The following is a 24,140-nucleotide window of genomic DNA, read 5'->3' as shown; positions in this document are numbered from 1 at the left end:
TCTGTTGCTGTCAACTCTCAAGATGAGATCCAAAGAGCTGTCACTATCAATGAAGCAAGCCATCATTAGGCTGAAAAACAAAACAAACCCATCAGAGAGAGAGCAAAAACATTAGGCGTGGCCAAAACAACTGTTTGGAACATTCTTAAAAAGAAGGAACGCATCGGTGAGCTCAGCAACACCAAAAGAACTGGAAGACTACGGAAAACAACTGTGGTGGATGACCAAAGAATTCTTTCCCTGGTGAAGAAAACACCCTTCACAACAGTTGGCCAGATCACGAACACTCTCCAGGAGGTAGGTGTATGTGTGTCAAAGTCAACAATCAAGAGAAGACTTCACCAGAGTGAATATAGAGGGTTCACCACAAGATGTAAACCATTGGTGAGCCTCAAAAACAGGAAGGCCAGATTAGAGTTTGCCAAACGACATCTAATAAAGCCTTCACAGTTCTGGAACAACATCCTATGGACAGATGAGACCAAGATCAACTTGTACCAGAGTGATGGGAAGAGAAGAGTATGGAGAAGGAAAGGAACTGCTCATGATCCCAAGCATACCACCTCATCAGTGAAGCATGGTGGTGGTAGTGTCATGGAGTGGGCATGTATGGCTGCCAATGGAACTGGTTCTCTTGTATTTATTGATGATGTGACTGCTGACAAAAGCAGCAGGATGAATTCTGAAGTGTTTCGGGCAATATTATCTGCTCATATTCAGCCAAATGCTTCAGAACTCATTGGATGGCGCTTCACAGTGCAGATGGACAATGACCCAAAGCATACTGCAAAAGCAACTAAAGAGTTTTTTAAGGGAAAGAAGTGGAATGTTATGCAATGGCCAAGTCAATCACCGGACTTGAGGATGCATTTCACTTGCTGAAGACAAAACTGAAGGCAAAATGCCCCAAGAACAAGCAGGACCTGAAGACAGTTGCAGTAGAGGCCTGGCAGAGCATCACCAGGGATGAAACCCAGCGTCTGGTTATGTCTGTGCGTTCCAGACTTTAGGCTGTAATTGACTGCAAAGGATTTGCAACCAAGTATTAAAAAGTAAAAGTTGGATTTATGATTATTATTCTGTCCCATTACTTTTAGTTCCTTAACAAGTGGGAGGCACATATGCAAACTGTTGTAATTCCTACACCGTTCACCTGATTTGGATGTAAATACCCTCAAATTAAAGCTGACAGTCTGCAGTTAAAGAGGACCTTTCACCAGAGGAAAGCCTCTAAACTAACTATACAGAAGTGTAGAGCGGCGCCCAGGGATCCCGCTGCACTTTCTGTTATCCCCGGGCGCCGCTCCGTTCTCCGGTTATAGCCTCCGGTATGTAAGTAGTTAGGCTCCACCCACTTGATCCTGCCGGCGTCTTCTTCTCCTATGCTGTAGCACTGGCCAATCGCAGCGCTCAGCTCATAGCCAGGCTATGAGCTGAGCGCTGCGATTGGCCAGCGCTACAGCATAGGAGAAGGAGACCACGGCAGGCTCAACTGGGTGGAGCCTAACTACTTACATACCGGAGGCTATAACCGGAGAACGGAGCGGCGCCCGGGGATAACAGTAAGTGCAGCGGGATCCCTGGGTGCCGCTCTACACTTCTGTATGGTTAGTTTAGAGGCTTTCCTCTGGTGAAAGGTCCTCTTTAAAGCACATCTTGTTCGTTTCATTTCAAATGCATTGTGGTGGTCTATAGAGCCAAAAATTTTAGAATTGTGTCGATGTCCCAATATTTATGGACCTGACTGTGTATATATATATATATATATATATATATATACACACACACACACTGCATATATTACACAGTATTATAGATGCAGTGTGTACAGATATATAGTATATACAGCAGTGTACTGATATGTGCGGTACAAGGTATAATAGATGCAGTGTGTACAGATATGTAGTATATACAGCAGTGTACTGATATGTTAGGTACGAGGTATAATAGATGAAGTGTGTACAGATATATTGTATATACAGCAGTGGACTGATATGTGAGGTACGAGCTGTAATTTATACCTCATTCCTCATGTCAATACACTGCTGTATTTATTATATATCTGTATATACAATATACAGTATCTGTACACACTGCATCTATTATACCTTTTACCTCACATATTACACTTCTGTATATACTATATATCTGTACACACTGCATACATTATACCCCGTAAAGCACATATCAGTACACTGCTGGATATACTATAAATTTATACACACTGCATCTATTATACCTCGTACCTCACATAACAGTACACTGTTGTATATACTATACGTCTGTATACACTGCATCTATTATACCTCTTTTGTGTAACAGGGCTGTTTTGTAATCCCAATCCGACCCTGATGGCTTAAATTATAAAACGCAGCATCAAGCATAGTTTATGGAACAAAGGGAGAGGCCTGGAATGGGTAGTGTAAGGGGCTATAAAAGGGAAATGGTGGCCCAATTTAGATTTTTGCTATGGGGCCCAGTGATTTCTATGTACACCCCTGTCCAAAGGGGTGCAATTGATCTCTCTTTCTCAATGTCTGTAATGCCCAACAAGTGTGTCACCTTCACTGCATATTTGTCCACACACTGTCCCTTTACATGGCCCTCAATCTGCTGCAAAATTACAGTTTCTCTCTCCCACAAAAGCTGGCCCTTCTTACAGTCACTTTCTTGGATGCTTTTGGCTCACAGGGCTGGTATCCCCCTGTCTGCTGCGCAAACCTACTTACTACCTGCCCCCATTCCCCAGGAAGCTCTTTACTAGGGGGTGGGACTATCCCACACTTGGCAATTGTCTCTGAGGCCCGCTGTTTAACTATATCCCCCATATACATGCTTTGGGGTACAAAATGCACAATAAAGAGATGGTAATCCTTTTAGCAGTGAACACAATATTTTAACCCTTATTGCAGTGAACCACCGGGTCACTGCATATGCACTACTAATGTTACTCCTGAGACTGTGTCAATGCTCTTACGTTCCATGACAAATTCACATTTTCCTTAGGTAATTGTCTAATGCACTACATAACCTCACAGAACTGTATGGTAATGGTATCTTGGCAGAGCAATCATACAGTATGAATAGATTTTTCTATGCCTGTCTATTCTGTAACAATAACACTACCAGGGAGGCTGCATGTACAGTAAAGGATGCCACTATGAGGACCTGCCTAAAGGACCCTGCTATATATTACCCCTAACCCTAAGGCCCTGTTATCTCTATTGCAAGGCATGAAGGGGGTGATGCAGTTCAAAGCACATCAAAGGCAGGAGTCGTGCACTTTATCTTAGGCCCTAGACTTCACATAACAGTGTGTACAAGTGTTTCCAGAAGTGTTTCTTCAATCAGAATACGAAGAGCTTTGCAGGATCAATGTTTCTCATGAGTGATAGAGAAGTGCTGATTTCCTGTGGCGAAAAAGCGACCGTACAGCCGTGCACTCACAGACACTCAAGTACCTTCATCCTTGTACAGTATATATTCCGGGCTACCCTCATTATAACCAGGATACTGAAGCTTCCAGTTTTGAGTCTAGGGTGTGATGATGGTCCAATAACAAGTACGTATTGTGTATTAGGGTTATATGGGGTAGTTAACCTTCTATTATTTGTAACATACCTATGAAGTTGGACGTTCTCATATGATGCATGTTATACCAGTAGCAATGCCACCCTGAATGTATGTGATGACATCAGTTTTCACCAGTAATCACCACATAGAAAGTCACATTGTGCGTGATATTTCTCCTACATTCTCAGGAAACAGCTCGCACACTAGTGCTATTGGACACGACACAAGCATGAAATGTTGTTTAATCTGTTTTCAGTAAGTGAGGGCTTTTCTAATAAATTGGAGTGCTTTCTAACAGCATTGTTGAAATGTATCTTCCTAACTCTGTCTGGGTTTATTTTTATGCATGAAGAACTGAATCTCCTTTGATGCATGACTCCGCTACACTGTCTAATATCTTAGACACGTTAGCAATTGTAATGTTTTAAAACAATGGCACGGTTTGGTATAATTTAGTCCCAGATGTTGTGCACATGTGTTTTGTATTGTGCTGTACTGTATAAAACACAATTCTGCTCTTAGCCATCCAGGAATGGAAAACACTAAAAATAAAGAGAATGTCTGAATAGATTCACATGAATTACATTCTATTTTACTTTTTATTTTTATTTTTTATGTTCGTCATTAGGCCTTAGTATTGTGGATTTCAGAATGATCCAACATGACTGTATGTCTAACATTTCTACCTGCACAGGTAGGGCACACTATACAAGGTGTAGTCTATTCCCATAGAGACATTACAAGGGTATTCCCATCTGGAAATTCCTATCTGGAACATTGATGGCATATCACTAGGATAAGGCATCAATGTCACATAGATGCAGGTCCCACCTCTGAGACCCGCTCTTATCTCCAGAACGAGGCCCCAAAAGCGAAGGAGAGCACACACAGCTTGCCAAGTGAGCTATCCATTCACCACTAAGGAAATGGATATGGCCATAGCGTTGAATAGAGAGTGGCAATGCATGTATAGTTGCTCTCCCTTTGTCAATATTGGAGCAGGACACAGAGTTGGGAAACACAATGAAAAAGACTGCCTGTCTCAGAGAACTGCACCATCAAAGTATTAAATGAGAGGGGCAGTAACATCAATAAAACATAACCTTTAACGGAAATCACGTAAAGTGTAACCCCTACAAGCACTGACAAACAAAAAATATACAAAAACACATACTGCACCCTTGGGACCTAACCTAGGTCGCTGGGCGCTAGACATGGAGCCCAACAAAAGGCCACGACCGGAAATGATTAGCCAAAATTCACGGTAAGGGTGACTGGCTGGAAACACCTATAAATACAGATGTTATACAAATAAAGAGGGAAGATTAGCCAAATTTCACCGGTATGACCGGCTGGTAATACCTATTAACACAGATGTTATGGAAGTCAAGATATATATGGGTGGATCTTACTAGTCAAGCTGAATGCTCTCACGTGGAAATGTGGAGGCAACTTGATTGTACTTGTTGGTCTCAGTGTAGGTCACGAACCGGGGCCGGGCAGCGGGAAATATTTCTATCCCTGATGAGCCCTACTTGCACTGTGCTGTCCCTAGTTTCCTCCTAACACGGAGTCATCACCCCGAAAACCTCGGCTGAATTGTCTATCCTAAGTACCTCACTCCCTATGTTTAACTGTAGCAGAGAGGAAAGACAAGCTATTAAGACACTCGAAAAGCCTTCGGATAAGGGAGGGAATGTGGTAATCATGGACACTTCGCCCTACAGAGAGATGTGTCTGAAAATCCTTAAAGATAAGACAGGGTATGAAATCCTTTCCTCAGATCCCGCTGTACAGTTTCAAGGGGAACTACGTGATATTCTCAGCAGGGCCAAAAACTAACGGCTAATCAATAACAAAGAATTTGACTTCCTCTCCCCCCCCCCACCCTCCTGTGAGAGGACGCCCTATTGTTTTGGGTGTAGTCAGAATCTCCCAGAACAGCCGAATATATATATATATATAGACCATATTCTGAGACCAGGTTGGTTCCTGGCCTCGATGCATGTGGAGGCATTATATTCCTCCATCCCTCACAATAGAGGCATAAAGGCAACAACCCATTTTTTGAGGGCCAGGGGTCAGCAGTTTTATGCACACAATACCTTTGTTTTGGACCTCCTCGAATTTGTGCTCTCCAAGAACTTCTTCCTTTTTGACGGTAATCTCTACCACCAGCTCAGGGGCACCACCATGGGCAGCTCGTGTGCGCCATCGTACGCTAATCTGCTCCTGGGCTGGTGAGAGAAGACCGTTGTCTTTGGAGAGACACTCCAACAATGTACCGAGCACATCGTTCTATGGTCCCGCTACACTGACTACATTTTGTCATTTGGAGCAGGATGGAACAATACAATTATTCTGCAATTCACCTCGTTATAATGAAGGACAACATCCCTTTTCTGGATGTCTTGATCTCTAGGGATGGTAGGGGTGGCCTTTAAACCACGGTTTATCGTAAACCTACGGTGACTAACTCTCTACTCAGCTGGAATAGCTGCCATCCTTTCCTACTCAAACATGGGATACCAACAGGGCAATACATGAGGCTGAGACGAAACTGCTCGGATGACAGGGAATTTAAGTGTCAACAAGATTCCATGACCGTGGTTATCCTGACAAAACACTGCGTAGGTCATTCCAGAAAGCACAGGGTCTTACATGTACCCCGCTGCTTCACCCTGTGGCTCGGCCTATGACAGACACACATAAAATCACATGGGTCATAGCCACTTTTGACTCGACAGCATCTGAAGTGAGGGACATCAGAGGCAGCCACTGGGAGATCCTGTTGATGGATCCGTATCTAGTGGAGATACTCAGCCCCCAACCATCATTGACATGTAGGAGGGGTGCTAATTTGAAGGATCACCTTGTTCACAGCCACTTTGTTCCACCCATGATACCACGATCATGGTTGGAAAACCCAAGGGTCAAGGGTTGTTTCAGGTGTGGTAACTGTAGTTTCTGCGATTTCCTTGTACCCGGAAAATCCTTTAGTGACACATCCACGGGGTACACGCATTATATACGCAATTTCATTAATTGCCGCATCACGGGCATAGTATATCTGATAACCTGTGAGTGCAGCATGCGATACGTTGGAAAGACCCGCAGGGAATTCCGCAAACGCATGAGTGAACATTTGAATGACATCTGTAACAAAAAGGACTTACCGGTGGCCAGACACGTACGGACCATCCATGACGGACGGGTGTCAGCCATTAAGTTCAAAGGGATCGAACATGTTAGGAGATCACAGCGAGGGGGTGACTTGGACAAGCACATTTTGCAAAGGGAATGCTGGTGGATCTTTAAACTGAATACCTCCAGCCCCTCTGGCCTCAACGAACAACTTAACTTTGGATGTTTCATCTAGATGGGCCCGGCTTAATTTGTCCTCAACCCCTCTTTATCCCTTTGCCATAAGGTTTTCCTTTCACTATTTCGCTGGAGGTGTTGCATCCCTTTGTCATTTATGTCATTCTTGTATGATATTTTTCACATAATTTACTTATATTTCTGCGTCCTCCCTCCATATATTTTATATGTACCCTCCCTTATTATTCTGTATCCTGTGTCCTCTTGTCTTTCCTTTAGCATTTGGCATTTATTTTAATCTTTGTCAGTAGTCAGGGATCGTACCCATTAATTCCCCCTGTACGCCCTTAATATGTTAGGAGACCTTTACTCCATATTTGGCCCCCTTATTTTGTATATAGGTGGGGTTGAGGAGCCGTGCACACCTATTTCATGGCCCTTTATACCCTTCTGTTTACATACATCCCTGTTGGCCGCGCCTCCCAATAGTGGTGCATAGAATTCACTCATTATACATGCGGTGCATGCGCTGACTTTCGTTCCTGGGCTCCGATGTTTTGGGCACCGGCAACTTCAATTTTTCTAGTGCGCAGGCATACATCACGGTTCACTGACTTTAGTGTGTACGTGCGTTCATACCGCTTGGCCCCTGTAGTCTTTAAAAACACACCACTGCCATACCATTAAGCCCTGCAGGGACACTTATTTTGGTGTCTCTGCTGACTGGAGCCCAGCCATACGCTTGCCTACAGATCAATACATGTAAGTACCGTATTGGTTATTTTCACTTTGATTATTCTAGGCAACTATATAGTTTAAACACTATGGTCTCTGATTCCCCCCCCCTCCTTTTTCTTGTTCCGACTAGGAACCGGGTGAGCATAGTCACCTGCATCGTTCCTCACCGATTCTCCCAGCCCCGTGTCCCCTGATGATTCGTGAGGCTTATTCTAATTGATGAAACGCGTTGGGCATCATTGTAACTGCACTTTTACTGTGTGAACTTCTCAAATGATAACGAGATTTAAAAGTCATCTCAAAAGGGAACTATGGTGCTAACCGGCCGAGTTTTGCGGTATTCATCCTCTGCTTGCTTTTTTTAGGGTACTCTAGGGCCGTTAGCTCAGGGGTAGGTTCCGGACGGGGCCGCCCTTTTCAAGGCGATGACTCTGTGTTAGGAGGAAATTAGGGACAGCACAGTCCAAGTAGGGCACACTAGGGATAGAAATCTTTCCCGCTGGCCGGCCCCGATTCGTGACCTACACTGAGACCAACGAGTACAATCAAGTTGCCTCTAGATTTCCACGTGAGAGCATTCAGCTTGACTAGTAAGATCCACCCATATATATCTTGACTTCCATAACATCTGTGTTCATACGTATTACCAGCCGGTCACCCTTATGGTGAAATTTGGCTAATCTTCTCTCTTTATTTGTATAACATCTGTATTTATAGGTGTTACTAGCCAGTCACCCTTACAGTGAATTTTGGCTAATCATTTCCGGTCGTGGCCTTTTGTTGGGCCCCATGTCTAGCGCCCAGCGACATAAGTTCGATCCCAATGTGTTTTTGTCTATTTTTTGTTTGTCAGTGCTTGTAGGGGCTACGCTGAACACGGCACCGAGGACCGTGGCAGTAAGAATGGGAACAGCGGCGCACAGAAGCCGCTGTTACACAATTCTACTGACCCAAAATTAATTTGGGGAAAAATCGCTCAACTCTAGAAATTACACTTTTTAGTGGTCATAATTTAACTAGGGAATTAGTCACCATTCGCTATTTATTATTCCCAATGTATGGAAGTCAAGTATTCATCTTGTTTGTCTGAAAGAGAAAGAGTTAGAAGCGGCTTTTTTGGGGGCGCGGGGTTGGGAGAGATATAAAACTGGGAAAAAGGGGAAAAAGGGGGAAAAAAATGAAGAAAAAAAAAAAGGAAAGCAAAATAGCAATAGTATGCAAGCAAACAGGATTCCTGCTTTTACTTTACAAGAAAAAAAACGAGAAATGAATCTGATTGGTCACCATGGGTAACTATTAGGGTTGAGTGAACTCGAACTGCAAAGTTCGGGTTCGTACTGAACTTTGCGAGTTCGGGGACCCGGACCCAAACCTGGACTTTTTCACTGATGTTCGAGTTCGGTGTTTGGGTGATTTTATTATTTTCCATTATAACATGGTTATAACGGAATATAATAGCATTGTTATGACATAATGCTAAACAGGCTGTAGTCGGAGCACTCGCCCTTGCAAAGGCATCCCCCAACCGCTGGAACCTCGGGTCTGATCTAAAATACCCTGCTTCTCCTACCAAACTAAACAAGCATCTAATCAGTCATCCGACGCGTTTCGCTAGATTTAATGGCTCATCAGGGAAAGAAATTCTTAGTGCTTTGCAGCGCTCAGTGCAGTGGCAGCGCTAAATTTGTTTGTTAGAGGCAGTGGTGCTCCGACTACAGCCATTCTAGATTAGTATAGTAGGGACAGACAGGACTTGCAATATAGTGAGCCTAGCACTGCATGTGACGTTCCCGCTCCAACCCCCCCCCCCCCCCCCCCCGCAAACAATAAGACGAGGCAACTAGGTTTGATAAATGCCTCAATTCATTTTAATGATTAGATAAAGTAAAAGTTACGTTTTATTTTTTCTCCCAAGGTACACTCAGACATATTTAGTTTTTCATACCAGAAACTACTAAGGCGAATTTTAGGTCACAATTGACCTTTCAATAATTGTGCGACTCTAAGTTTAGATATATTTTCTCATTAGTATTTACCTTCAACTCATGCTTTCCAAATTGTGTTTTTATTCAAAGGGAAGTAGCACCTTAGCAAAACTTGTTATTTTCTAAATTTTAGATAGCTGAACATGCCTGTAAAGATGTCTGTTAACTTTTAAAAGAGAAAGAGTCCTCATACAGTATAATGAATAAGATGTGATATTATCACTAGAGAGTACTTGACTGTTCTTGTTATATTACTAACATCCGGTTCTTCAATCAGCTTTGAATATTTCAGACAATACCTGAACACATTGTAAAACGTGAAGTTCTATAAGCAGAAGGTCAACAGGCCTTGAGAATAATGAGGGACTGAAACCTAAAGTTGCAGAATGTCTACAGTTACACAAAGAAAACATTTTAATCACTTTTAAGGGATTGTCCCACAAAAAATATTCTACATTTTCCAAACTAGCGCCTGGATCTGCATACTTTTGTAATTACATGTAAATAAAAATACATTATAGCTATTGACTCATTCACTGAAATGTATATGTATAGTGCCACCTGCATTTTTTTAAAGGGATTGTCCCATTAAAAATATTCTACAGTTTTCAAACCAGCACCTGGATTTGAATACTTTTGCAATTGCATATAATTAAACATTTTGCATACTGAGTTCTTTAATACAATGTATCTGTATAGCGCCACCTTGCTGTTTGATTTTTCCTTTTTCTTTGACCTGCTCACTGAGAGGGCCGCACATGCTCAGTTTTATCCTTCAACTGCCTCCTAAGCTGTGATAAAGTAAAGCATAAACACGCCTCCTGAGCTGTGATAGGGAGAGAGCTATAGCAGAATGGAGACACCTCCTGAGCTGCAGCAAAAAAGATGCTCCCATTGAGTGGTCAGCTTGATATAAATCCAGCAGAGCAATGAATGTGGAGATCTCTGGATCCATGTGTGGTACAGGGCTGGTTCTAGCTTTGTTAGAAAGAGCTTGGAATGTACAATATGATGTCTTTTTTAACATTAATCATTGGATATAACCCCTTTAAATTCTCTGTCCAGCACACTGGAGTTGACATACAGTTCCATCCATCCATCTCAGTTCCATCCTTCAACAGCCATCAGCTGCAGGGGACATGCCCCCCTAAGAAAGTGTACACTCCCTTAAAATAAATCTAGCACAGCAAGAGCAGCAATGAATGGACAGATCTCTGGATATAATTTCTGATTTTCATGTTTTACACTACTGGAGATAACCCCTTTAAAAGGGTGGTATAAGATTTATATTCCAAAAAGAGTCATTCTTGTCTACAGGCAAATGGGTGCTGTGCCTGTACCATCTGAAGTGGGTGTCAGCTGTAATATCCCCTATTGAAATGGTAGGGATTGCATTTACTTCCGATCCTATCGTTTAGATGCTACAATCAATTGCAACCATGGCATCTTAGTGGTTTGAATGGTGGAGCCTCCATCTGTCCCTATTGGCCACCCTGCAAATGTGATCACAGGTTGTGGATGGTTGCTTTCAAAGCCCTTAGGCATGCCATGAATGTATATGTTTGAGGCTATGGTATGTAGACTGACTGTCAGTTTGAGAGATAGTTAATAATTAGTGTTGGGCGAGCATGCTCGGCCGAACACTAATTTTACTCGAGCAATGCTACAAAGCCAAAAAATGTGTGCGGAGGTACTGGCACTCACTGTAATGCCATAGCCATGTTGGCTACTGGCATTAGAGTGATTGACTGGGCCTAACGCGTCATCTGGTGCTATATAGCACCCTATGACACGTGTTTGGCTCATTCTTAGTCAGGGAGAGATGTTTTGAAGAAGGGACAGATAGTGTAGGGAGTGAAATTGTGATATTTTAGTGATAAAACTTGTTAGAGACCCAAAAGTCCTTTTAAGGACTATTGTTGTATCTGGCAGCAATATAATTATTAGCACAACCTGTGCTAAATTGCGTAGACTTGTTAGACACCCAAAAGTCATTTTAAGGACTATAGTTGAATCTGGCTGAAATATATATTATGAGCGCAACTTGCGCTAAATTGCGTGCAATTGTTAGTGGCGCTTCTGATTGTGACACAACCTCTGCTACATCTTTTATTTTATATTTGCACAGCCTAAATATCTGACATTGAGCGCAATTGTTTGGCCGCTGGTGACAGCGACATTACCAGCACAACATCTCCTGTATAACGTTTGCGTATCCTAAATATCAGTGACATTAATTCAGTGTAATTTTTTATTAGCCGCTGGTGACAGTGACATTACTTGCGCTATACCTCCTGTATAATGTTTGCGCATTCTAAAAATATCTGTGACATTCTGTGTACTTTATTTGCGCATACACTTACAAAACCTGTGCTACTGTACGTGTGACATACTTGCAAGCATACAGTTGCAAGAAAAAGTATGTGAACCCTTTGGAATTATATGGATTTCTGCACAAATTGGTCAAAAATGTGATCGGATCTTCATCTAAGTCACAACAATAGACAATCACAGTCTGCTTAAACTAATAACACACAAAGAATTAAATGTTACCATGTTTTTATTGAACACACCATGTAAACATTCACAGTGCAGGTGGAAAAAGTATGTGAACCCTTGGATTTAATAACTGGTTGAACCTTCTTTGGCAGCAATAACTTCAACAAAACGTTTCCTGTATTTTCAGATCAGACGTGCACAACGGTCAGGAGTAATTCTTGACCATTTCTTTTTACAGAACTGTTTCAGTTCAGCAATATTCTTGGGATGTCTGGTGTGAATCGCTTTCTTGAGGTCATGCCACAGCATCTCAATCGGGTTGAGGTCAGGACTCTGACTGGGCCACTCCAGAAGGCGTATTTTCTTCTGTTTAAGCCATTCTGTTGTTGATTTACTTCTATGCTTTGGGTCGTTGTCCTGTTGCAACACCCATCTTCTGTTGAGCTTCAGCTGGTGGACAGATGGCCTTAAGTTCTCCTGCAAATTGTCTTGATAAACTTAGGAATTCATTTTTCCTTGGATGATAGCAATCCATCCAGGCCTTGATGCAGCAAAGCAGCCCCAAACCATGATGCCCCACCACCATACTTCACAGTTGGGATGAGATTTTGATGTTGGTATGCTGTGCCTCTTTTTCTCCACAGATAGTGTTGTGTGTTTCTTCCAAACAACTCAACTTTGGTTTCATCGGTCCACAGAATATTTTGCCAGTACTGCTGTGGAACATCCAGGTGCTCTTGTGCAAATTGTAAACGTGCAGCAATTTTCTTTGGACAGCAGTGGCTTTTTCTGTGGTATCCTCCCATGAAATCCATTCTTGTTTAGTGTTTTACGCATCGTAGATTCGCCAACAGGGATGTTAGCATATGCCAGAGACTTTTGTAAGTCTTTAGCTGACACTCTAGGATTCTTCTTCACCTCATTGAGCAGTCTGCGCTGTGCTCTTGTAGTCATCTTTACAGGACGGCCACTCCTAGGGAGAGTAGCAGCAGTGCTGAACTTTCTCCATTTATAGACAACTTGTGTTACCGTGGACTGATGAACAGCAAGGCTTTTGGAGATACTTTTATAACCTTTTCCAGCTTTATGCCAGTCAACAATTCTTAATCGTAGGTCTTCTGACAGCTCTTTTGTGCGAGGCATCATTCACATCAGGCAATGCTTCTTGTGAAAAGCAAACCCAGAACTGGTGTGTGTTTTTATAGGGCAGGGCAGCTGTAACCAACACCTCCAATCTCATTTCATTGATGGGACTCCAGTTGGCTGACACCTCACTCCAATTAGCTCTTGGAGATGTCATTAGTCTAGGGATTCACATACTTTTTCCACCTGCACTGTGAATGTTTACATGGTGTGTTCAATAAAAACATGGTAACATTTAATTATTTGTGTGTTATTAGTTTAAGCCGACTGTGATTGTCTATTGTTGTAACTTAGATGAAGATCCGATCACATTTTATGACCAATTTGAGCAGAAATACATATAATTCCAAAGGGTTCACATACTTTTTCTTGCAACTGTATATACCATTTAATATGCGCAAGGCGAGCAGTAAGGGGCTGGGAAGTGGCCGTGCTGCTGATGGTGCACGCAGAGGCCGTGGCCCTGGGCGCTGTGAAATTGTGCCTGCTGCCAGAGCACAAGAAACACACTCATCCACGATACCTAGCTTCATGTCCCAGTTTGCAGGGCGGTGCAGGACACCACTCTCGAAGTCACATTAGTGCGACCAGGTGGTCGGTTGGATTGCAACAGATAATGCTTCCAGTCAGTTAAGCACCACCTTGTCTTTCACAAAGTCCAGTCTCAGTAGCCAAGAGTCTGGTCAACAGAATCCTCACCCTGATTCTCCTTTCTCCCACCATGGAGAATCTTGGCAAACAAGTGATCCCACACTCAGATATATCGAGGAGCTCTTTTTATCGCCATTCCTTTGCTTGGGCCTCTCGACAAGCCTGCTTGAAAAGGGACATGAGGAGATATTGTGCCCTGATTCCCAAACTCCTGAGCATCCACAGTCACAAGAAGATGATGGTGGGAAACGGCAATTAGTGTTTCCCGAGGTTGATGATGATGATGAGACATAGTTGCCAATAAGTCAACCGCAATTAGTGCCTCAAGAGGTTCAAGATGAGGATGAGACACATTTGTCAATAACTGAGGTTGTTGTTAGGTCAAAAAGTCAGGAGGATAACCAGAGTGAGGAAGTGGAATAGGAGGTGGTGGACGATGAAGTCACTGACCCAACCTGGGAAGGTAGCAAGCCGAGTGAGGACAGCAGTACAGATTTGGAGGGAATAAAAGAATTGTCATTTGTAACCTATGCCGTACCAAAATGATCAGGGGCGTGAACACTAGTAATCTCACCACCACCGGCATGATCCGCCACATGCCATCAAAGCACCCTAATTGGTGGGCCGAATGCCTGGGTCCACAAACAGTGTCTGCGGGTCACACCACTACCTCCTCTTCCCCTGTGTTACGCGCTGGACAATCCCCTGTCCAAGACGCAGGCCCGGATGCCTCCCTCCATGCACCTGGACCTTAGCAAGCACCATCACCTAGCACATCTACTTCTGTGTCCCAGTGCAGCATACAGATGACCATACCCCAGGCCTTTGTACAAAAGCGCAAATACCCAGCCACCCACTCACTGGCCATAGCACTAAATGCGCACCTTTCCAAATTGCTGACTCTTGAAATGTCGCCATTTAGGCTTGTGGACACTGAGGCTTTCCGCTGCTTGATGGCAGTGGCCATCCCACATTACTCTGTCCCCAGCAGCCAATATTTTTCACAGTGTACTGTGCCCACCTTACACCAGCATGTGCCCCGTAACATAACCCATGCCCTGACCAACGAAGTTATTTGGAAGGTCCACTTAACGACTGACACATGGACAAGTGCTTTTTGCCAGGTACGCTACATTTCCCTGATTGCAAACTGGGTGAACATTGTGGAGGCCTTCTTCCATCAGCGTTTCTGCCACCACCTACATTAGTGGCTGCAACCCCCCCTTATCCCCCTCCGCCTGCTCCTCCACTTCCACCTCTGATTTATATTCTTGCAGCACCAGTCAGACATCAGTCAGTAGCTGGAAGCAGTGGAGCACTGCAGTGCGGAAGCGGCAACAGGCCGTGCTTAAACTGATCTGCTTAGGTGACAAACAGCACACCGCCGCAGAGCTGTGGCAGGGGATAAGGGACCAGACTGAGCTGTGGCTCTTGCCACTCAACATACAACCAGGCATGGTTGTGTCTGATAATGGCCATAACTTGGTGGCGGCTTTGGAGACCATACTTAGCCCACACTGCCCATAGTGAAGGTGTGCCGCATGTGTGTGATCGACAGCTTCTGCCGGTCTGGCAACGCTGAAGCAGCGCTAGCAAATGCCAGCTCACCGACTGTTGTGCAACGTAAGCACGCGCTGGAACTCCACGTTCCACATGTTGGCCAGGCTTTGTGAGCAGTAGAGGGCAGTAGTGGAATACCAGCTGCAATATGGTCGTCGCCTTTCCAGTCAGCTTTTGCTCTTCACAAGCAATGAGTGGGCATTGATGTCTGACCTCTGTGAGGTTTTACACAACTTTGAGGAATCAACACAGATGGGGAGTAGTGATGAGCGGCAGGGGTCATATTCGAATTCGCGATATTTCGTGAATATTTTGTAGAATATTTGTCGAAAATTCGCAAATTCTAAAATTAGCGATTTTCTTTTTACTCGAAAAATCGGAAAGGTAATGATTGTGTAATATGCAAATTTTATGAATTCGAATTTTCGGATTCAAATTTTTTATTGCAAATTTTTCAACTTACAACTATTAAAGAAAGATTATAGCACTATATTAGCTAAATTGCTCTATTCGATTTTTTTCGAATATTCTCTATATTGCTATAACTTAGTTTTTTCGAATATTCGTAATATTCTAAAACAAGAATATATAGCAATATAGCGAATATTCAAAAAAACCGAATATAGAGCAAAATTCGCAAACACTACTACTGCTAAAGTCAAGTATATTGCAGCTTCTTATTGGCCCACAAGCTAGAAGCAGTGAGGGATCATGTGTACTGATAAAAATTAAAAAAAATTAAAAATTCAAATATTCGAAATTACGAATATATATAACTATATTCGAAATTTTCGCGAATTTTCGAAGTACCTATATTCGCGATAAAAATTCGAAATTTGAATATTCGTGATCAACACTAATGGGGAGCAGCGATTATGCTATTATCAGCATAACCATCCCACTTCTGTGTCTACTCAAACGCTCGCTGCACACAATTAAGGCGAACGCTTTGCATGTGGAAGAGGTGGAAATGGGGGAAGACAGTATACAGGGTGATAGCCAGACCACCCTCAGTTCGTCTTCTCAGCGCGAATTGGATGATTAGGAAGAGGAGGAGGAGCAGGAGTCGTTGCCTCCACTACAGAGGGTAGTACTCATGGACGTTTTATTCCATCTGTTCAGCGTGGATAGTTAGAAGAGTTGGAAGAGGATAAAGAGATTGAGAGTCATCCTCCTGATGAGGACAGCAAAGCCTTGTCTGTTGGGACTCTGGCACACATGGCTGACTTTATGTTAGGCTGCCTTTCCCGTGATCCTCGCGTTGTACGCATTTTGGCCAACATCAATTACTGGTTGTTCACCCTTCTTGACCCCCGCTACAAATGAAACTTCTTATCTCTCATTCCGGTGGTGGAGAGGATGAGCCAAATGGTGCAATACCAGAAGGTCCTTGTGGAAAAATTGCTCCAAAAATTTTCAGCTGACAACGCTGGCTGCAGAGTATATAGCTCCTTGGCCAACCAAGAAGGGGATACGAGGGGAACACACAGCAGTTCCAACAGAGGCAGGGCAACACTCTCCAAGGCCTGGGACACTTTTATGACACTCCACCAGCACCCTCAACCTGATGCTCGGCCTAGTGTCACAAGGAGTGAAAAATGTTGGAAGATGGTGAAGGAGTACGTAGCAGACCGTGTCAGCATCTTCAGTGATCCCTCTATGCCTTACAACTATTGGCCTGCCCCTCCACCAGCGTTTTGGGGGCATAATAACTGATAAGCGCATCCGCCTGTCAACTGAAAATGCTGACCGGTTGACTGTTATAAAAATGAACAAGGCCTGGATTGCCCCTGACTTCTCTACTCCACCAGAGGAAAGCGGCTGAACATAAAGGCACTCTAAATGTGGCTTTTATGGTGTATTGAATGCACTGTATTCCCATGCACCCCTTCCACCACTAAAAAGGGTATATGGTTCAATCTCCCTTTGCTCGTCGTCCTCCTCCTCCTCCTCATCCTCCATCATATCAACATGCTTAGGCTGCCCTTGCTCCTAATGTTTTAGAGGGTCAGCTCAGCAGCAGGCCCTCACCCTTAATGTTTTAAAGGGTCTGCTGCAGGCCCTCGCCCATAATGTTTTTGAGGGTCACCAGCAGGCCCTCAACCATAATGTTTTTGAGGGTTACCAGCATGACCTTTCCCATAATGTTTTAAAGGGTCACCAGCAGGCCCTTCCCCATAATGTTTTAGAGGGTCACCTGCAGGCCCTCAACCATAATGTTTTTGAGGGTCACCAGCAGGCCCTCGCTACTAATGTTTTTGATTTTCAGATCAGCAGCAGGCACTGCCTATAATGTTTTAGAGGGTCAGCTCAGCAGCAGACCCTAACCCCTAATGTTTTAGAGGGTCAGATCAGCAGCAGACCCTCACCCCTAATGTTTTAGATGGTCAGATCAGCAGCAGGCACTCTCCCCTAATGTTTTTGAGGGTCAGCTCTGCAGCAGTCACTTGTCCGTAATGTTTTAGATGGTCAGATCAGCATGCCCTTGCTCCAATAGTTTTGAGGGTCACCAGCATGCCATCAATCTTAATTTTTCAAGGCTGTATATGATGCCCTCTTTTATGTGTAATAAAGGGTGCATTGGAGTGTCGGATCCTTGTAATTTTTGTCGTACTACTTGGACAACATCATTCCCAGCAGCAACCTGGGAGTCCAGGATGCATCCAGACATCCTCCCCATGCTGCTCCCAAACCATTTCAGTGGTGTTTCCATCAATTTCTGACCTTTTCCTATGAACCAGACACCCCCACCTCTTCAGAGCAGGGGGTGCCTGGTTTAATTCTCTGGTTCTCCCATTGATTTCCATTGTGCTCGGGTGCTCTGTAGAGCAGCCGGCATCCTGAGGTGTTCTACTAGAGCACCCAAGCACTTTGGTGCTCGACCAACACTAGTAATAATGCTGTGATATACTGTGTATATCAAAACATTATTTAAGTGATCCATTATAGCATAGTGAAGCCCCCTAAACAAACTGAAAAATAAGTTAAATAAAGTTTTATTAAAAAAAGTGTCCTCCTTAAAAAACAAAACATTTTTCAAACAGGAAGTGGTTTTGTTTTACAAAAGTATAAAAAACAAGTATGGTTTGCCAGAATGGTAATGACTCATAGAAAAAACAAATTGTCATATCTCACATTCCACCAAAACAAAAATAAAAGCTAAACATTACTTTAAATGCACTTCAAAATGGTTATTTTGAAATATGCGAATCATCCCACAAAGAACAAGTCTACTGTATATTCAGCTATCAATGGAAAAATAAAAAGTTATGGCATGCAGTAGTAAAACCTCAAAAAACTATACATACTTTGTTTTTGCCAAAATCATACGAATCTAGATGTAACATTATTTATGCTGTATGTGAATGGTCCTACATTTATAATGTTTAATTATATTATTATAATATAAACGATGGTGGAATTGTTTTTTATTACTTCCCCAAATATATGTACCCCAAAATGCTACCATTTCAAAATTAAGCATCCTGCAAAAAAAAATAAAAAATTAAATGTTCAAACAGCTTGTTGATGAGAAAAATAAATAAAAATATGGGTAAAATATCATAAAGTCAAAAATTGGCTGTGATAGCCAGGGGTTAGTTACATTTCATGGACCAAAATTTTCTTGCACTTTTTATTAAGATAGTTAAAGCATCAGTATTATACATGTAGAAGGTCATTTATTATTACTATTTTTTTATTTACGTGTTTTGCGGCAAAATCTGTTACTTTAAACAGCTCGCGTTACTTTTTCAAAGTGGTGGGAAAAGTGGGCGTGGCGTGGTCAGGGAAGAGTTTATGGTGTGGAAAATGGCCATAAGCAAGCTGGCATAGATTAAACAATGTCACACGGCCGACAGCAGCAAGGCGCAGGCCTCTACATAACCTTGGCACATCCACTGGCAGCAGAGAGCGATTAAGACTGGCGTCTAAATCGGCGGTCTTAATAAATGTCCCCCATATTCCCTTAAACACTACATATGAATTATGGCATGTATATTTTTTCAGTAGATTTCATAATATTAACTCCCTAATATTTGTTTTATTTGTGACTTGTCTTCCAGATTGTGGCAGGAGCTAAAGAAGTTTCTGTATTTGGAGCAGCATCAGAGTCATTTAGTGAGAAGAACATTAATTGTTCTATTGAGGAAAGCATGGAAAGATTTGAGGAAGTCATAAAGTCTGCTCAGAGTGTAAATGTCCCAGTGCGCGGGTAAGCATTTACAATTTCCTACCCTTTTCCTTAACAGCTTCATTACTGGAGTGTTTATCCCCTTCCTTACCAGGCCATTTTTTAAAGTTGTAAAATAATTGCAAATAATTGATTAATTTCTGAGCCAACCTACATGTATTTTACTATTTTTCACGGGCTACCTTAGACCTTTCTTTTGTGCCATTAGATGATGGATAGTATATAAAAAAAAGTATTTAAGGAAAAAAGTTGAAAATTATGAAAAAAATTGATATTTTTTATTTCTTATCAATTTGTATTCTATTACAAATGGTTTCAAGACATAACATTTCTAAAACCATTACTATATACTTGTAGCCTGAAAATGGATGCTATTTATTTAATTTATCTACTGGCTGGGCCCACCACAAGACTTCAAAAGACTGGAGCGTATTTGGTGGCCTATTTTGTATTGCTGGTTCTATAGCGCCATACTGCCAGAAAACTGTTATACAGTGCCAAAACATTTTAAGCCCCTTCAATTTTTTTTATGTTGTTCCCGTAAGGTATCTTGGGGAAATGTGGACATTTTACGTTTTATTTTTTCAAATTATTTTTTTATAATTGACAAAAAGTACATTTATATATGTTACGCAGAAAAAACCCTGCTTTACAAAGTATCGCTAAAACAAATACCTAGATTTTTTAAATAAAAAAATGTGTGTATGTTTGTATATTTTACACTCACAAATTCCACTATACTGTTGCTAAAACTAATAAATATATAAACTAATACATTTTATGAACGAAAAAGGGGGGAGGAGTTTGTATGGGTATACCATTGCTAATAGTACTAACTATTGCTATAACTTTTTATTTTAATTTTCTTTATTTGTCTTTTTATTATTTATTTTTTTATAATTATAAATTTATTTATTTTTTACCTTGTTATTTTTTTAAAGTGATTTAACCCCTTCCTGCCATAGTCAGGGCAGAAAGGGGTTAATTCACATCCTGTAGGCTGAGAGTTCATTTTACAGCCCCCAGGTGGCACTTTTACATAAGGAAAAGCGCTCTATGACTGATTTTACATTTAACACTGTGATAGATCCTTGTAGCAGGGTGCTGCAAGGATCTATCAAAGCCTGACCGCTCCTGCTGACTTCGGGAGTTCTCCCTGTGACTGCAGCTAATTGTAGCATGGTCACAGCAGACTGCAGTGGCAAGGGCCGCCTGCAGATCGCGATGTAGCCTGGAGCTTTTATATGTCGGGTTACAAATAGGAGCTCTTTATATTTTATACGTCGAGGGTAGGCAAAAGGTTAAAATAAGGAATTTTGGCCTCTACCTAACAGGGTTTTTCGCTTTCCTCTGGATCAGCTTTGCAAGATAATAAGCTGAAGTAGATGACGTATGTCTTTTTTCTGCCTTACAAACTATAGGGGTCATTTACTATCCAGAAATATGCCTATATTTGGCGTATTTATGGCGCAGGTTGCAGCACAAAGCATGGAAGGCTGGCAGGTCCGTCTCATTCATCATTTTCTATGCCTGTTTTAAGCATAGAAAATGGTCAAAATTTAAGACAGCTAGGAACCATTCTTACATTTAGACCTACATGTATGCTGCAGATAGATATAAAATATATTTGCATTGACAAAACTCATAAACCAGAATTAACAACACAATATCTCGAAAAACATTTCTAAAATGTTATATTTTATTAAAAGGAAATATACATTTATGAGGTAATGTGAAACAAAGTACATTGATAGTTCGAAAAAAGATATGCCATTGAAACGAGATTAAAAAAAGTACATCTGCAAGTATTAAAAATTTTCCTAATAACTTTAAACTAATTAAACTCTAAAGGTCATAACTGAATTAAGGAAAATTATAAATGTCAATTTATACATGCACACAGAGCATTTAGGAAAGGTTCTTTACTTGTACAATGTGCCGCCCCCCAGGGCTGATCGTGTCCCGGGTTTATAGGATCCTGAGTGGTGAGGTGCGGCTTTAATAGTCTCTGTGTATCATGGTGCTCCTACTTGGATACCATCCCTCCCCAGGGCTTGGCTCCGAAGCAATAAAAGGGATGAGAAATGGTGGAGATGGAGAATAAATCGAGCCCAGATCTTATAAAGTTGAAAAGCTTTACTTGAGTAAACTTGCATCTAGACAATATTTAGTCTTTCTCTTGGTTTCCAGCAGGTTTTTGCATAAACTGTCAGGCAAACTTGAGTACTCTGCTTTCTCTCTCTGCTGTGCTTAACTTGGCTTTATTCTGGCAGCTGGACTTTAGGACTGTTCTGGTATCTCTGGAGTGGGGTGCCTATGGCTGTTGATCACCTCACAATATTCTGTAGGTACATCTGCAAGGAGTCATGGTACTGTATGAGATGCTTCCCTCTGGAGGGACTCCTGCTGCAGGAGGGGGAACTTTCTCCTCATTGCTACATCTTGGCAAGCCATTTCTGCTCTACTGTCTAGACTAGACAGGAATAAACTAGAACTGCAACCCCTGTCTTAGGTAGGAAACAGGACTGGACCACTGCTGCCCAAAAGGGGGAGAATGGAATGGTAAGTTCCATTCTATCTAGAGATCTCTCTGCCATATATCTGAACCAGGCAAATTACATGTACAAAGTTCATAGCAACATTATAAATGCACAGTGACAAAGGACCTGGAATAAATAAAAAGATAAAATTATTGTTAGCCCATTAGAGAGAGTAGCAAGGTGCAGAAATGTTAATACCACTCTGGGGTATTACACTTATAACTAACTGGCTTTTAGTCTAAACACAAAGTTGGGAGTGCATTGGCATTCTTTAACTCACCTCACTGGTCCTGGTACTCTAGATGACTTAAAGGCTATGTACACCTTCGGAGGCAATTTTTTTATGATTTTATGATTTTGCTCATTTTTGGCTAAAATTAATTTTTTCAATTGACCTTTATTAAAAATATTGAGATGTTCTCTCACAAAAGGTTAACTGTTTTACTAGCTTTGTGACTGGCACTTTCATTGTCACCTAATAAACCCTATCTCTAAACTACTGAGAGGTCATAAATAGGGATGAGCGAACCCGAACTGTATAGTTCGGGTTCGTACCAAATTTTGGGGTGTCCGTGACACGGACCCGAACATTTTCGTAAAAGTCCGGGTTCGGATTAGTTATTCGGCGCTTTCTTGGCGCTTTTTGAAAGGCTGCAAAGCAGCCAATCAACAAGCGTCATACTACTTGCCCCAAGAGGCCATCACAGCCATGCCTACTATTGGCATGGCTGTGATTGGCCAGTGCAGCATGTGACCCAGCCTCTATATAAGCTTGGGTCACGTAGCGCTGCACGTCACTGCTGTTACAAGTGTAGGGAGAGGTTGCAGCTGCAACGTTAGGGCGAGATTAGGCAGTGATTAACTCCTCCAAAAGACTTCATTCAGTGATCGATCTACAGCTGTGGATCATTGAACTGCTGCTATTCAATTGCTCACTGTTTTTAGGCTGCACAGAGCGTTTTTCATTCACTTTTTTCTGGCTTGATCGGCGGCCATTTTGTGTCTTGTGGTGCGCCAGCACAAGCTGCCACCAAGTACATTTAACCATCAATAGTGTGGTTATTTTTTGGCTATATCCTACATCAGGGTCAAGCTGTCATCAAGTGCATTTAACCATCAATAGTGTGGTTATTTTTTGGCCATATACTACATCAGGGGCAAGCTGAGCCTGTCACAAAGTGCATTTAACCATCAATAGTGTGGTTATTTTTTGGCCATATACTACATCAGGGGCAAGCTGAGCCTGTCACAAAGTGCATTTAACCATCAATAGTGTGGTTATTTTTTGGCTATATCCTACATCAGGGTCAAGCTGTCATCAAGTGCATTTAACCATCAATAGTGTGGTTATTTTTTTGGCCATATACTACATCAGGGGCAAGCTGAGCCTGTGACGAAGTGCATTTAACCATCAATAGTGTGGTTATTTTTTGGCCATATACTACATCAGGGGCAAGCTGAGCCTGTCACAAGTGCATTTAACCATCAATAGTGTGGTTATTTTTTGGCTATATTCTACATCAGGGTCAAGCTGTCATCAAGTGCATTTAACCATCAATAGTGTGGTTATTTTTTGGCCATATACTACATCAGGGGCAAGCTGAGCCTGTCACAAAGCGCATTTAACCATCAATAGTGTGGTTGTTTTTTGGCTATATCCTACATATGGGGCAAGCTGTCACACCAAGTGCATTTAACCATCAATAGTGTGGTTATTTTTTGTCTATATCTTACATATGGGGCTTGGCTGTGCTTGCTATTTTATTGAGGGGTGAAATACAATTGCCAAAATAGCAGTACCCTAAATCTGGTGTTTCAGCTGTGGCCAGCCAATTGTAATACTGTCTGCTGTCTGGCAAAGGATATATTTTTGTTCAGGGTTGAAATACAATTCCCAATTTTGCAATTCTCTAAATTAATGGTTTCTGCTGTATCAGG

General features: G+C 42.1%; 1 protein-coding gene across 1 annotated transcript in view; it reads left to right on the top strand.

Annotated features, from left to right (window-relative positions):
* Positions 1-24,140, top strand: part of HMGCLL1 (3-hydroxymethyl-3-methylglutaryl-CoA lyase like 1) — a 262,055-nt gene that overhangs the window by 87,576 nt on the left and 150,339 nt on the right. The window contains exon 6 of the mRNA XM_040426810.1: positions 19,535-19,683. Within this exon, the coding sequence (XP_040282744.1) occupies positions 19,535-19,683 (149 nt within the window). The remainder of the gene's footprint in view (positions 1-19,534; positions 19,684-24,140) is intronic.

The sequence above is a fragment of the Bufo bufo genome, chromosome 4 (genome assembly GCF_905171765.1).
Source record: "Bufo bufo chromosome 4, aBufBuf1.1, whole genome shotgun sequence".
NCBI classification, from domain to species: Eukaryota; Metazoa; Chordata; class Amphibia; order Anura; family Bufonidae; genus Bufo; species Bufo bufo.
The sequence above is the reverse complement of the archived record's forward strand: the minus strand, read 5'-3'. Positions and strand labels throughout refer to the sequence as shown.